Source organism: Ischnura elegans, chromosome 5 (genome assembly GCF_921293095.1).
Source record: "Ischnura elegans chromosome 5, ioIscEleg1.1, whole genome shotgun sequence".
NCBI lineage: Eukaryota > Metazoa > Arthropoda > Insecta > Odonata > Coenagrionidae > Ischnura > Ischnura elegans.
Window position 1 is genome coordinate 17,029,304 of NC_060250.1, and position 16,356 is coordinate 17,045,659.

The window sequence follows — 16,356 nt, forward strand, 5'->3', positions numbered from 1 at the left end:
TGATCCATTAGAAAAGGAATAGAAGTGAGAGGGAACTTATAAGACAAAAAATTTCATTCCCTTTAAAAAAAACCGTACCGCTGTAGTAAAATGAATAAAATATATACCACCTTTCCTGAAGTGATTTTTGACGATATAAAACACATTTTCTCGAGGTCATCACCAAATGAGTAAAATGTTTTTATCTTACGTCAGGAAACGTGAAAATATATTCAGGACAAATATTATACGGGTCTAGTACATCCCGCGGGAGCATCATATTAGGAAAATATTGCAAGTACTTTAAGATATGAGTAAACTAGTAATAATTTCGATGGCTATAACATCATCACAGAGGTAAAATCGTCACAGAAGAATATAAGAGATACACGCGCACAGAACACGGATACTCACGTGACCGGCATTTAGTAAGCGGTGCATTAATGCAAGAAATGTGAATATCGGCCTACATTGTGTTAATTACAAATATTATCAGAGGTATGGTATGCACTGAGTAAGGTTGAGATAACCTCGTAGCTTTTCTACTTACGTTCGCTCGGTGCACCTGTGGCTCGTTTCGGTGAATGAGTAGAAGCCGACATTTGCTGACTGGTTATTACGGGTCTTCTTCTTCTTGGGTCGTGCGAATATTCCGCAAGCCATCGGCGGTGGCCGTTCGCTCGTCGGTGAAATCGAGTTGCCCAAATTTCAAATCACCGCTCGAGTTTCGCCCCGACCGCAATTTCTGCAATCGACTCGCAGAACAAAGCCAGTTCGAGAAAATGACGAGAGGGAATGCTTTAGACGTCTCACTTATGCAAGGCTCAAGAGTGTGTGTATCGGAGACATGACGTAAACCGCGGAACGGAGAAAGAATCTGCTCTTCTCTCACCAGAAAGGAATCTCAGCAACTCCATCTCACGACAGAAACTTTAACTTTCGAGTAGGTGTGGTCGTTACACGCTTTGGTTCAAGGATAAAATTCTTACCGTGAAAATTAAGGAAAGCCGATCAAATATTACCAAACTCTTGCTCGCTATGGATTATTGGAGAGATCCGCTGCCAGGTAAAATCTTCAGATTAATATTTTACCTCATTATGCGTACTTAAAATCTAAATTAGAGTCTGTTATTTGGAAAAAAAGGTTTTCGCGAAAATTATGACTCTCAATATCCCCATTTATTCGTTTGGGCGCATGAAAATCAAATATGAAACGTTATCTCAATAGGACATCACGCAGCCGAAATGAATGACAAGTTGAAAGTGGGTTTCAGCAGGAAATAGGGAGTGATTTTTATTTTGGTTTAATAATAATGAACAATACGGTTAATTATTGATTTTCAACTTAGTTCTCGTGAATATGGGATGGACTGATTTTGATCACCAATTATGCCTTCTTGATGGAAGATACTTTTCGATCGATCTATCCTTTTCGATATTATCCATGAAGCTAAATCGTCCATGTTTTCATGGCTCTGATAACGGAAGTCACACTTCGGTCTATTAGACTAAACTAATGAGCACATAAAAAATGCCTCAGACATAACTGCTTTAGTCTGGGATTAAAAAAGTGTAAGGATACAGCAAGAAATAATAAAAGTAATAAATACGTTAACTCTTTGAACGAAATGCTCTCAGGCAGCAATGAAGCAATTAGCCTCTCTCTTATCATCTAATTATTTACCAGTAATGCATCACAGCGCATCTCCTAACTTACTCCAATTACGAGCAAGCTAAGTGCGACCCAAAGTGGTTTTCCTTAAGCGTCAATGTAAAAAATATCAATTTTTCTTCGTGCCTTAGTTTCGGGCACGGCTCATAAAGGTTATTACCATGCCCGCGGTTTTACATAATGTTTACCAGTTTCAAATTACCTCTTCAGATAGGATAAAGATTAGGGCTGAAATTGATTACCGCGCATCATAACACGAGTAGGTACCTACCTAATTTGCCATCGCGAAAATGAAATTCTCCTCTCCACTCCGAGCGCCGTGAAATTACAAAATTTGTGATGATCGCGGTGGGGCCGGAGCAGCGCGTCCCAAAATTTACGACTTTGGTACGGATTCGGTTCGATTGAGATTCCATTAATCATGGGGACGACGCGGATAAGGGCACTTAGGGCATATTGAAAAGGAGCAGCAGCTCTCATTATCGATTATATCCCCCACCTGGCAACACGGGAAGAAAGGCAAGCGGCGCAAAGGCGATGAGAGGCCATCGAACAATGATTAAAGCCGAAGGGGTGTTTTTATTTTCTTCTGAAGCATCGCCCGTAATCTTGGTTTGCACACAGAAGTGGGAAGTGAGCTAAGAGACGAGCCTGAATGAAGAGGAAAAAAAATATGCCCCGAGGTCTCGCCAATTCGCTCCAAGCGGCATTTAAAGATTTAAGGTCAAGGCACGAACAATGAACAGGTTTTCGAGATATATCCAGGCATCCTCACGCGTAACTTCGAGGGAATCACTCGCTTTTATCACGTCGTGCACAAATATTACAGTAGAGGATTCATGTATTCGGCCCCCGCGATGAATTTTCACCCACCGATCATTTGAATGGGTTTCTAAAAGTCACACTAACAATGGGAGTGTTCGAAAACCACGTCTCAGATTTCAATCAAACTCTGTAGTGTTTTAGCCCATCGGAAATGATCCACGAATCACCCCCTTATATGGGATTATAAAATGGCATAACCACGAAAATGTCAACTTTTTCTCTAAAATTAAAATTTAGGCTGTAAATATTTTATCTTGATTAATCAACAGTTAAATGGTTGAATTTTATGAAATCAGTATTGGATTTTCTCAAACAACTAAGTTACTCATGTGGTGATCGATGAATTCAAGATGGCTGCCAGAGATTTGTAATGAACTATTTAATTATAGTTTACAGAGTAATATTTATCAACAAATAACATAAGTAGTATTCTATTGCATCGTGGGTCTTGTGTAGTATAGCTTTGGCAACGTTTTGAAACAAATATCAACTTTAATACGCAATGTATACAGATTTTAAAATACGGATATAAGTGAACATGAAAAATTAGTAATTCCGTCACAAAAACTCTTCATTGTTTTTATTTTATCATAAATTTATAACATAGTGATTTCATTTTACTCCTGGTAAGGTAGGTTCAAACACCCTTCAAGGTTTTAAATAATTAACGCAGTTGAAAAAAATGGGAAAACATCAGACGCTGTCGCAATTGCAGAAAAAGATTTCCGCAAAGAAAAATAAAATTTTCATTGAAAATCATGGAAATTTTGATGAATAGCAGGATTTTGTACAACAAAAATTAGAAAAAAAGTAATGAAAAAACTGCCGCACCCGAGAATCGATCCTAGAACCATCGGTTACTAGTCGACCACCGTATGGCTACGGCTCATTCTCAATCTAAACCCATTTCTATGGGAATATATTTGACCATAAAATTTTTAACGGCGTTTTTTATATTAACTATTGGTTATATAACCCTTATGTGGGTTATTCGTGGACAGCTCCCGATGGACTAAAACACTACAAAGTTTGATTGAAATCTGAGACCCGGTTTTTGGACACTCCCCTTGTAATACCCAATATATTGATATTTTTTTAGTCTTTTTTTATCCTGCTCAAACGCGTGTCAACCCGAGTGTCCACCTTACCATTGCACTTAATCTGAATCTGCAATGCTGAATTTAATGGCATGTGGCAGGGCTTGAATGATCCATAGTCAAAATTGTTTGATACGGTTAATTGAGGGGTGCGAAAGGGACTTAGACACCGACTCGGCCTTCCCACGGATGTTCTCTGAGATATTAACAAAGGTACACACATCTGGATTGTTAATAATTACGGGCAGAGCATTGAGAGATTTGGGTCGCAGATAAAGAGCTGCTTAATTTTTCACTTCAAAGACAGTGACAGACGAAAACATAAGGCCTAGTTCCCAAAGACATTTACTGTTCCAAAAAACGTGCATTTTTGGCTGTTTCACTCGATTTAGGTGTTTACTATGAAAGCAAATAGGCAGGGAGATTTAATAGCTCCTTCGAGTATGTACATACTCCTCACCTCTAAGCTTTCAAGTAGGAGAGGCTTTTTAGCAGACGGATAGGTTAATGTATATCGTGAGTGAGACCAAAATAGGCGTTGGCCAGTCACATTATGCTGGAAGAATACATTAAAAAAGGAGAAGAATTTATTACGGCTTTTAAATAAATTCTATGGCCGTAAACTAGCAGCGTTGTACGGGAAGTATAGGGATATCGGTAATTAAATTAACGGTACCGGGTAGAATCGGGAAACTGGTATTTGGCCAACCCCTAGTCGGAGAAATTTATTTTTTTAAATTCGCGGTGGGCACGCCAGGTGGAACTGCTGTCGTTTATGGAGAGGATGTGCTTAGTTCAACGGTATATAATTCGCCCCCGGCACGCTACTCGGCAAGGAGAGGGTTCGGCGGGTCAAGACGAAGCGGACTGAGGACCCGGCACTTAAGGGAGGAGGAGAATAGCGGGTCCACGCAGCAAATTTGGAGATGAGGATCTTTGGAAGGATGCTGGGTGAACGGAAAGGAGAAGCAAAAATGTGGTCTGAAAGGCATCAATGAGGGTTTTGCTGGTGATGACTGACCGCATTATCTGATTTAGCGGAACAAAAAAATGAAATAACAGCGTGGAAAAAACACTGAAAAATTAATGAAAGAATCGGCGAAGAATCTTATAAGTAAATTAACCTTTTTTACAATTAAAATATCATGAAAAAAGTTAACTATTCATTCTTACTGGTTGCAATACATTACCATTTAGCATATACCTTATAATTTTATTCGTTGATTTAAAATGCAACTTTTATTCATTTTTATGTAATTTCTATTTATTTGCATGTAATTTCATGAGCAACTTGACAATGTATTTAACTGCATATATTTAATGTTTGACGAGGGGTTAGATGGAAGATGGGACTTTCTAGTCCTAATCTCGCCCAATAAAAAGGTTTGTTATTATTATTATACCCGTAATGACAACCAAGAATTGTTTTCAGCTTACCTTCTTTTTAATTACTTCCTCATTTCAATTTTACTTTTGAAATATCCTCTTTCTTGTAAAATGATTCGTTTGATGTTGACAAAAAGCATTTCTTATTCCATGTAACATGGTAATAAACGATTTTAATACAATCGTTTGTGGGATTAAATTGCATATTAGATCAACTATAACGCGAATGTCATGTCTGGACACAAGAATATTTCGAACCATAAATCATTAAGTCTTCAAATACCTTCGGTATGTACCTTATGCTCTCATAATTTACAACGAAATGCACACAGCTACATTAGGAATAAACCGGAGATACGTCGCTAATTGCTTGTCAACCCCCTCGAAAAAAGCAATCTATGCCGGTAAAGAGAAGAGGATTTCTACGTTCCTTACATCTATCCCTTTTTCCTCATAAGATTTTAATTGACTATGCATTAGTGTGCTCGAAAATGATAAAATCCAAAAAAATAATGGCTCGGATTCAGTTGCAACTTATGATTTATTTTCTATAAATAAAATGAAGCTAACATTTATATGTGTTGAGGGGAATGGGAATGAATTCCTAAATTTCTAATCACACTTTTAAATATTTTAGGTCATTGAGTAAGGCACAGTCCTGATGGGAACACGTAAAAGGAGCAAGAAAAGCGTGGATTTCGTGTCTGGAGACGAGGAGAATGCTAATGGCGGGACCGGAGAAGGATTCTGGGAGGCTCCCACGCGCGGGGGGAGGGATGGGGAGGAAACGGGTCGGTAGGGGTGAAGGTGGGGGGGGGGGAATCACTTTCTCCCAACGTCTTCGAGAGATAGAGAATAAAAAAATAATAATCATAATGACCTGCTCGGTCGGCTTTTTGCCTGATTTCGGGAAAGATGGAGATTTTTTTGACGGAGCCCTTCAATGGGCTGCCCGGGTCCCCGGGAGGAAAGGAAAAGAAATAAAAAAATAAAATCGTCTCCCCATCGAAAATTGGTGTGTGAGGTAATTCTTTTCGCGTCTTCCAGCCTGAGAGAAACGCCTGAGTGAATATTAAAGAAGGGAACCGGAGGGAGGAAAACTTTAATGAATGGAGGGCAGCGAGCATGAAGAGCGAGTTCGGATCAAGATATTTCGGGGTGAAAAATAAAATTATTCCCCCTCCCCAACATCTTTCACAATTTACACCACGTTTGCTTTTTGAAGTCTCGCAGAATATCCATTCCGAACCGGCAAAGTTTTTGAGAAAGGCAAAACAGCAAGAGATAACGAGCAGAAAATGTTGAATCCAGAGCCTACAATGAGGTATTGAGTACCAAATTATCATCAGCTTCATGGTGTGAGAAAGGTTTCGATAAAAAGGGATAAGAAATGAAAATATTTAACATTAATGCCTCTTGTTACTCCTATATTACTTTCGTTTTCCATTGAAAAAGAGAAAAAAAGATTTATATCACTTAGCTGGTGCTGGTGTGCGGTCATGAGTTATAAAAAAGCGTTTGAATCAAGAGCAAATGAAAAAATACGGTTAAAATCGAAGTCAAAACTTCATGTTTTAAGAGAGCAAATTTATCGATGATTTTAAGGTCCATTAGCTGAACTTTCGATATTAAACTCACACATTTCCACAGCAAGTTCCGTACAAATTGCATTTGATCAACGAGTACCATAGGAAGTTTCCGGAATTCCGTATTTACAGAAAATTCCTTAAAATATTCACCTTTAATGTAAAATTTATTTTGAGTAAAATTCATTTTGGAATTTGCTATGTAGTTACTAATAAAATTCCTTTGACCTATCGACAAACAATAACTACATATCACTTGAGAGCATATAAAATTTTTAGTAAAACAAGGTTAAATACATCATAGTATGGTGAATTACGAATATTTATTGGTAATATTTATAAGTACAATAATATGATATATTTTTAAACTTGATGTAAATGAAATCGAATTCGTTTTATAGGAATAAATATCGTCTTTAAAGAAAGACTAAAGAAACAAGAGGGAAATATATTTTCAGTTTCAATCCAACATATTCTAATAAAGATTATTCAGCGGAGGCGATATATTTTGCCAGTAGGTATACATATTATTACAGTTTATTTAAAGTTCAGTAGCCTAAAGAAATTTAAGAAAAGTCTCCCTAATTAGGTAATTCTCTTTCCATTCTAATTGTAAATAAATAATCTGCTTCAAGCGATACTTGCAAGTACCTTATCTATTTTTATGTGGAATACGATCAATACAAATGATACTTGGTCATATTGCACAGCTGCTTTTATTCCGCCAACCGATTTTGACTTCGCCGCACACTAAGACAAAGAGAACATGGAAATTTCCCGACGTAGCAAACCGTTAGAGCGTTCAGGGGTTTCAGTTATGGAAGTCATTCAAGAAGTTTAAGCGAGTTATCTGTTGAAATACAAGGCCAAGAGAATCAAGTAAATAAAGTGAATACAAAGACAAATTATGAAGCATAAAGCATTATAAGCCACTGAATTAAAAATAGTATCAGCTGGAAAAGCCAGGAGGGCAAATGTCTGTTTAATTTTTTACCACAACTCTACCCGGGAAAAATATACGCCCTTTTGGTTCGGTGAAAGAGGGCTACTAAAACCGGGAAATCAACAGCAACGGCATTGGATGGAGGAAAAGAAGATATCTTTCCAAATCATTTTTAGAGAGTGAAGCGATTAAACGTACGAGCTAACGTTTCATTCGCTTCATGGGAGTGGTAAGCCGTCGGTGCAGAGGCATTCATATGAAAGGGATGCCGATCCCACGATTGAGAAGCTGTTTCCCTCACGTGAACGGGAAAAGTGGGGGTTGAGGTTGGAGAGGAAACCAAATCCTTTTCCCAATGGATGCGGATTGCAGTCAATAATTATCCCTTCATGCTCGACTTCATTCAGAGTTGATTGGGGATGGGGTAATGTCAGCCAAGTACAGCGACCATTTTGCGAACAACCCTTTTTGCAAGGGGTGGCACTGCCTTTATTCCTGTGTTTTTCTTGTGGTGCAGGTAAACATTTTCATGCCCAGGATGTATGGAAGGAGTTATTACAACCTCTATTAGAGTCCTTTTTACCTTAGGTATGCGGTTTTCATCGACACAATTAGAGGAATAAACAAGTGCTGTTACTTTTTCTAGGAAAAAGATTTTGTCTTCGATAATATTTCCCTTAATTATAGCAGTTTTAATACCAAAATGACACATTTCTCCTAGATAAAAAAATATGTTTCCTAAATTAGAGTTTCCCCTGCAGCAGTTTGGACCGACAGTTGCCGATCAACATGCGTACTCCGCCTCCAGTTACAGCATTTAAGTGAAAACAATTGAAGACAGATTTATTGTATGGTGTAATCTTTCAGAAATTATCAATCATATCGACTTTTATGTCATGATGCTCTCCATATTAGTTTTCGTTTGAGGGACTTTTACATTCTAATTTCAGTCTATATTCTGGATACATGGCTACATTATTCAAAGTACCTAACGAAGTACTCTGTTTTTTTAAACCTAATTAATTTTATCGTAAAGTTCCCAATATTTTAAGAAATTCTGTTAAAAAAATGATCATGTATGAAAATTTTCCTGGAAAGATAGTACCTCAGGTACCGCGGTCACAACTGCCTACCTAGACAATTTAATGCCTTCGATACTTTGTTCTATATAAATATGAAAGCAAATACTCGAGACAGACATGCTCTAATAACTACAATAATTGCCAACTGAAAAATGAACTTCTTTTCAACATCGCGGTGCCCTTGCCAAAAAGGGATTTACTCACACGAGACACTGCCTGATTCGTCATCATCAATCGATACTCACCTGAAAGGAGAAAAGAAATAAACATGAATAAAGGATGCACATATTTTAGATAAGCTTTATGACAAAAGTTTAATTAATGACAAAAAAGTTTCCACTGAATTATTACGGAAAGGAATTTTAAAGCATGGCTCCCTTCGAACAGTAGTTAAAGCATTTCAAAAGAGGGTTGAATATTGATACTTACGGTATTATCAAACATGACTTACTAAGCCCATATTATAATACAAATATTTTTCGTCATGAATAACCTCAGTATTCGAAAGTTATTCATAAAATTAAGACTTATTTTTTAACCTTTCGAAACCTTTAGAGCGTGTACCTATTACGTTTCCACCTCCTCTTTGACGCGTCATAAGTAATACGTGATGACCCAGCATTGATTGCGTGGTTGTGGCATTACACCGTTTACACGGGCTATTTCAGTACATGTTTCGCACGTGCTGAGGCGCTTTAAAATTTGTATCAGGTAAAGTAGCAAATTGCGCAAGGAAATTCATATACACATGAGTATACTCCAGAAATATAGCTAAAAATTTACCTTCCATTGAACAAACTGCACTTTGTGAACGACAGCATGACTGAAATTGTACATCTTAGCATACGGTGTAAAACGGGCATTAATTAGACACTGATATAAGAATGATGGATTCCCATATTTTCACAATCTTATGTCGAATTGAGTAATGTTTAAAAAAACTTAATAATACCATCTCTCAGGATCATTCATTACCATGGAACGAATAATATAGAATATTATTTGCTGTCTTCGCCGCATTACGTTTATCAAGGATCACGATCAAGCGAATTGCGGTAGAATTCCGGAGACGACCAATAGTACAGGTCATTTGTGCCATGTGAAGAGGAAAGAAAGCAATTCAGACGAAATGTTAAACAATGCCGTTGGGCTTCGCATATAAACAGGAGCAGAGGGAAATAGCTTAGCTCACACCACTAACGCTGCTGAGTTTATTATTCATCCTTATCCTTTAGATGATTCTCCTCATTTCATCACGTCAATATGTCGGTATTTCTTCACTAAATGCGAGTGTATTTTAATTAAAGCACATTTATTTGCAATAAATAAATAAAATACCGTACAAAAAATAAAATTAGTCCATCATCAAGGTAATATTCAACAGAAATACTATACGATTCACCAAAATCTAAAAGAAATGGTGATTTTAGAAAAAAATGACTACTACCGATAAGTAGAGAGCGGTGGGCTATTTCAGGGTCAACAGCATTTAATAAACCGAAATTTGTAATTATTGAAAACCCTCGGTGCGATTTCAGGAAATTCCGGTTTGGATCAAGACTAGGAAAATCAATTTTTCTCTTCGACATTTTTGAAACACAAAATTAAAAAAAATAATCTATAAAATAAAATATTTCAATAATTTTGTCAAGCTCTAACGAGAAAGAGTTCTGTAATGCTAAGTATCATCATCTCCTTTTTTTAGCCCCAGAATCGGAATTGCTTTGATGTCACAACTGTGCCGAGAAATTAAAGTCTGTTTCAATGTGAGATCCTTCGAGTTTTAAGTTCCACAAAATCGCATATTTCATTACTTATCAGGTGAAAAGTATCTCCATTGAAATCCTTCGTGAACCGCACAGTTTACATCCAAACATCATTAACTAAAATTCCCTTGCACCTGAAATTTTAACGCTCTGATGAATCTATCCATGGCTTTTTTTTTTAACTACATCAAAGGCACTGTTCGAATGAAACCGGAGTTCATACCACCATTTTATCCTCTCAGAAGAACTACTCCGAAGATAAACAAGCCGATGGAATGATGGATTAATTTTGAAATGTTTTGACTCACGATGGAGTTGAGCACAACTTTTAGCCTCATCAAGATTGTCACTCGAACTAAGACTAATTAAAATTTCCCCGAAAAGACTTAAAATCTATGGATTCCTTTGAAAGAGCAATTAAAATCTCCTCACGAATACGAGAAGTATGAATAAAGCTGAAGGAATGAACAAAGTGTAAAACTAAAAATACGCATTCTTAAATTTAGAGGGTAATATTATTAAAGTTGTCAACTATGAGGTGAGAATTTATATTTTAGGGGACATTCTCATCTGGAAATCATTCTCATCGTTTATCTAAAAAGCCTATTTTTTCCTTTCACTGCTACATTTATCCTAAATTCCAGCATTAAACGATATTGAAAGTAATATTGGACGGTAAAATGTTGGGATTAACGAGGGAGAGAAAGGAAGAGATAAGGATTTTAAATAGACCCAAAGGAAGTCGGGTTTTTGTGAATTGAAAAAGGAAGTCCATTAAGTAAGAGGCCTGGATAACACCTTAATTTTTTTCAGTCCCTTCCGAGCGATCCCTCCAATGATGGCGGATAACAACCGTTTTACGCAATCAAATTTCCACGATTAGCTCCAGGGATGGAAATCCCATCCTTTTTCCCATCACTCGGAACGTCCCTTTTGCCGTCGCTGAAACCATCGTGGTCACAGTCTTTCAGTGAATCAGAACGCACGGTAGCTAAAAGCGATTTTTATGCCAAGCTAGGTTTTTAATAGAACTGCAAAGGGTGATTGTTTAACAATTGAAACTCTTTTTCTTGAAAGTCTTTTTATTTAATGGTCTCTGACAATAAATTGTGGGCAATACGATATGGAAATATAAATATGGAAATCGAAGGAATAAGGGATGGAATAAAGGAAGGAGGAAATGACCGTGCGATTAAGAAAATTATGGGTTCAATGATCACCTTTTGATCCTTGAAAACCCATCACTGGATGCATCACTCTGAGGGACGGAAAAAATGAGTGTGCGCCTCAAGATTTTAGAACATGCCTTTTTAGTATGGGCAAAAAGTTAAACGAGGATATCGTATTGCCCACAATTTATTGTAATAGTACTACACGTGCTTCAATTGTTAAACAATCACCCTCAGGTACTAACAGAAACTGAATATGGGTATGTAATAGTAGAAGCAAAGTTCCTACATACAAACCTCCTTCTCTTATTATTTATCTCCATTCCTCTAAACAGAGAGCTCCATTGTCAATCCCCTCAGAACTCTTTCCATGCATCGCAGTAAGAAATGCCCCCTCATCTATAAATCAACATGCCTAGCAACGGCTCTCATCAAGTCCTTCCACGATTCCCTCCGCTGGGATGATCACATTATGGGAGGCGCATCGCTGCTTTCATCAGCTGACCGATCAGAAATAATGGCACAGTAGGACAATCAGTGAACACGATTGACATAGCAATGCGCACTCTCACAGCCAATAGCCTAGTTTCCATGTCAACCCATGGCAGTAAAGTGCTGATGCTTTCGAATCTGATTTTCTCTGACTCATATAATATTTGTTACCACTGTAAGTCATAGTAATTTATGGAAAATGACAATGCTCAGAGGAATATGGCAAATAAATAGACCATAAGCAGGAATCCACAAAGCTGTGTTATCGGAGAATTATAATCATTCAATAAACTGGTATTATTTGTGGATCCTACCCACAGGTGCATAATAGACATTGGATTTATTGAAAAGTTAATGAAAAGAGCCTAAGGTAGATATAAAATCTTACCAATTTCTCATAATAATACTATTAAGGATCATTGGTATTGAATATCTAGGAATTTACCCTTTTATCTTAACCATATGGTACATTTTACTGCTCAAACGCCCAAAAAATGCAAATAGGTAAACCATCAAACTAATAAACACAGCATCACAATTTACGCAGACGGGCGGGTCAAGTTAAGAATATTTTCACTGAATGAAATTAGTCTCGTGCGGGGTAGTTTCTAAGATATGTAGGCATCTCATTCGATACCGTTTAGAGGAGCATGAGCATCTATGCGCATCCCGAATCATTGAGCCTAAGCACAGTGGAGCGTTTTGAAATTCCTAAATAACAGCCAGCAATGAAATTCTAGGGTTGTAGAAATTAATTCATAAAGCTTATCATGATATGGGTTTTTTATACTAACAATGAATTTATAAATTATACTTGTGATCAACGATCCGTTTAAAAAGAAATGAAAAATATTCTTGAATTGCTACTACTTATATTTTTCATTTTCTCCGAATGTATCGTTTCTTAGTCGTGCTTGCTTACAGAAAATTTACAGTTGCCTTTTCTAGGGACCCCTCCCTGGAATTCATTTCGACTTACATTCTAAACCATTCTGTTGCTAGCCAGCTCTTCCATTAATAGATAACCGATGGACTAGAGCAATCTAATGAACTAGATAATACATTATTTTAAAAAAATAGGTAAAAAACGTAGAAGCCAATGAAATAATTTGAATTCCAGTTTCTAGAACCTAGGTTAATATGAGAAAATTTTAATAGAAGCTCGAGAATAAGCAATTTTATCTGCTTAGTTAAAAAAGTCATTAGTTCATTAAATATTTTAAAAGTATTTCGCACACCCAATTGATGTATAACAATTTATAAAAACTCGCGGTGAAGAACAACTGAATACTGATTCCAGCCTGCAGAATTCCTTTGGAACACTTTTATTCTCTTTGTAAAATTTAGACCCATTCATTACAGCGGGAAAACTTTCGCTTTGAGACAGAAAATTGCCAGGGGAAGAACAATTTGGGCAAATTAAACACTAGTTTCATGCTTTCTCTGTTTCTGGCTCTTATTTTTGAGTTTTAATTTTATTTTACATGCTCCGTTTCCATGTTTCTGATGTTTTTGATGGGATTTTAATTGCCTCCATAAAAGTTGCATTTTTTTCTTGATGAAGAAAACCGGTTAAGCTTGCTACATGGGAGAAAAAATGCTTCCCTAGTTAGGAACGCTGTGTTCATTAAATGGATGAAACAAGCCGTTCAACTCTACGAGTATAACCATTCAAGAGAATTAAGAGGAGCACGGGGAATTTAAAAATAGCCATGATCTCACTGTGATAGATAAATTCATGAAAAAAGGCACTCAAGTGATTCAATAAATTGCTTGCAAAGAAAGGAACAGCAAGTTAGACATATAACGCACACTTTTCTTCAAGTATGGTACGGCCAAAAGCACAAGGTTCTGAACTATTAAAATGTTTATAACAAGTTTAAATAAGGCGAAAAAAATTTACACCCTCCAAAATGGATAATTTTTATGGATATCGAGTTGCCAAATCAAAGTTTTGAATTATTAATTTCTTTTCCTTACCCTTTTCACCCCAAAAAGTACCTCCATTTTATACTGAAGGAAGTGAAAACAATTTTCTTGTCTGGTTTTATTCAAGCGAGCAGTTACATAATATAAAGCATTGTAAAAAATATTCCAATTTTCGATGTAACCACTCAGCACCAATGCATCGCATTTACGAAAATAGAATTTTAATTTTAATAACGACGTAACAGTACCCATTTCCTTATTCGCACTTAACGACACAGATATTCAACTCGAATTTAGATGGCAGTGTTATTAATTGAGGCTAAAAGATATTTTGTCCATACCTATAAGAGCAGTTAGATTACTTTTTCCTTTACATGAATACGGTTGAATTACAAAATTTGTCTGGTTAACGAATGTAAATCTTGTTTAACTTCAATGTAAACGTCCATAAGCGAAAATGAAAAGAAAAATAACCTATGTCACTTCATCAGAAAAGGTGAAAATATCAATTTAAACTTATTATTACGCCTGTTTACAATCGTGAACGAACCTAAATATTCTATTGATATTATGACTTCTACAATGTGTTGGTGGTACATCTGTGTATGTCGATATTTATTTACACCACTTGATTGACGACAATGATTGTTCAGATACTGAGAGTCGAACGCTCAAATGGAAGTGGTAATATGTACAATTAAAAATTACGTTTCTTTCCTTTATTCACGAGCGGAATTGTTGGAAGTCTGCTATGAGGTGGGCTCTCAAAGCGTTGTGTAAATTCCAATAAATTTTCTAACTAAAGCAAAATCAATTCCTTAAAGATTTTGGTATTTAAGTAAAAAACAATTGCAAATATTTCCTCTAACTGGATAATTAATATTTTATTCGAACTAGTGATAATAATAATTTTGAAAACGGAAAGATGTGAAAAAACACCTAGCGATTCCCGCCCGCCATTTCTTATTTAAATGTGAAACCCGATAGATAAACAATTGTCAGGCTTCTATCAGTTTTCAACTGTAATCGACTAATACCTGCGCTTACCTATTTTTTAATGTTCCTTACCTTACTTACAATTTTCCTCTCTTTTCGATGTACTTTAAACAATAACACATCATCTCTTGCTTTAATCCTACCTTTCAGATGTCCTACCCGAGAATGGCGAGGAAAAGGCTTTTGATAGTTCATAATTCCGCCTCAACCGGCTGAAGTTAAGGTCCCACAGAGTTCTCTCATACAATCACGGCAATATAAAATAAAGAAAGGAACTGTAAAAACATTTAAAGACTGCGCTGAGTCAGGTTTCCATCCAATTCCTTAAAACCAGGGCATTGGATTAATATAGACAAATCTCTTGAGTACCTATTCTAAAAAAAATATTATTACAGAATTTTAAGTGATTTATAAATGTAAGCAAATATAGACAAATCTCTTGAGTACCTATTCTAAAAAAAATATTATTACAGAATTTTAAGTGATTTATAAATGTAAGCAAAACTAAAGGTAAAATCTGCTGCCATTTATACTCCTAAAAACTAAAATCAGCGTAATCAAAAAACCTTTAAAATCAATGATCTGACGCGTCAAAATTTAGGAATAATTTGACTCTTGAGAACTCTTTCCCAATGGATAGCATTTAGGGAGATATTTTCTTGGGATATATTACATTATATTTAACGTGTTTTATCTAGAATTTAACCACCATTTTAAGACCATTGGATTTCCGCACTGGTACCATTGAGTTAACAAGTTAGTCATCGTAGTAAATGAACAGGAGGGCTTTATTTTTTTCATCACATTCCTTCAAAACTGCATCCGATGTTTGCCCTTCCTCAGCAAATTGCGTGCTTGTGATCAAAAGCGGCGGCTTTTACATTCGCTCCGCCTTCGCTGAAATTTGCATCGCACGTGTTCCATCTCGCGGAAGTTGTCTCAACTCAATCGCTACATTCAGCCCTCATCATGCAAATTGAATGCACTTGCATTCTGCACCCCACACAATAATCGAATACATTTCCAAGGAAGTTTACATGAATTGCATCAAGGGAATTACGTGGAGATTATTTTTCACAAGGAGTTCGATGATATATATCGCCCTCTATTTATACTGGCTCTAAATGATGCAATTTCAGCAATCCTTGTTACCTTGGTAAATATTGAGCAAGCGGGAAATTGTCAGTCACATAATTTTTAGGAAACGTAGAAGGTAGGAAAAAATTGTAAGAATAAGATAAAAATTAAAAAAAGGAACGTAAACCGTATGTGTAACAATGGAAAGCAGACTGACAGCATATGGAGAATTATTTAGCTTGGCCACGGGCCACATCTTTTTGAAAAAGCCGCTCAGAAAATGAAGCTCACTGAAATTAATTAGTCACTGATTTCGGTGGGAGTTCAAGTTAACTAATATAGCCCATACAAATATCC

General features: G+C 36.4%; 1 protein-coding gene across 5 annotated transcripts in view; it reads right to left on the reverse strand.

Moving 5' to 3' along the window:
* The window catches only part of LOC124158540 (plasma membrane ascorbate-dependent reductase CYBRD1), a 369,658-nt gene that overhangs the window by 72,103 nt on the left and 281,199 nt on the right, over nucleotides 1-16,356 (reverse strand). The window contains exon 1 of one of the 5 annotated variants that reach the window (XM_046533679.1): nucleotides 530-804. The exons of the other annotated variants lie outside the window; for them this stretch is intronic. Within the exon in view, the coding sequence (XP_046389635.1) occupies nucleotides 530-642 (113 nt within the window). The 5' untranslated portion in view covers nucleotides 643-804. Of the gene's footprint in view, nucleotides 1-529; nucleotides 805-16,356 lie in introns of those variants that run through there. 5 annotated transcript variants of the gene reach the window in all.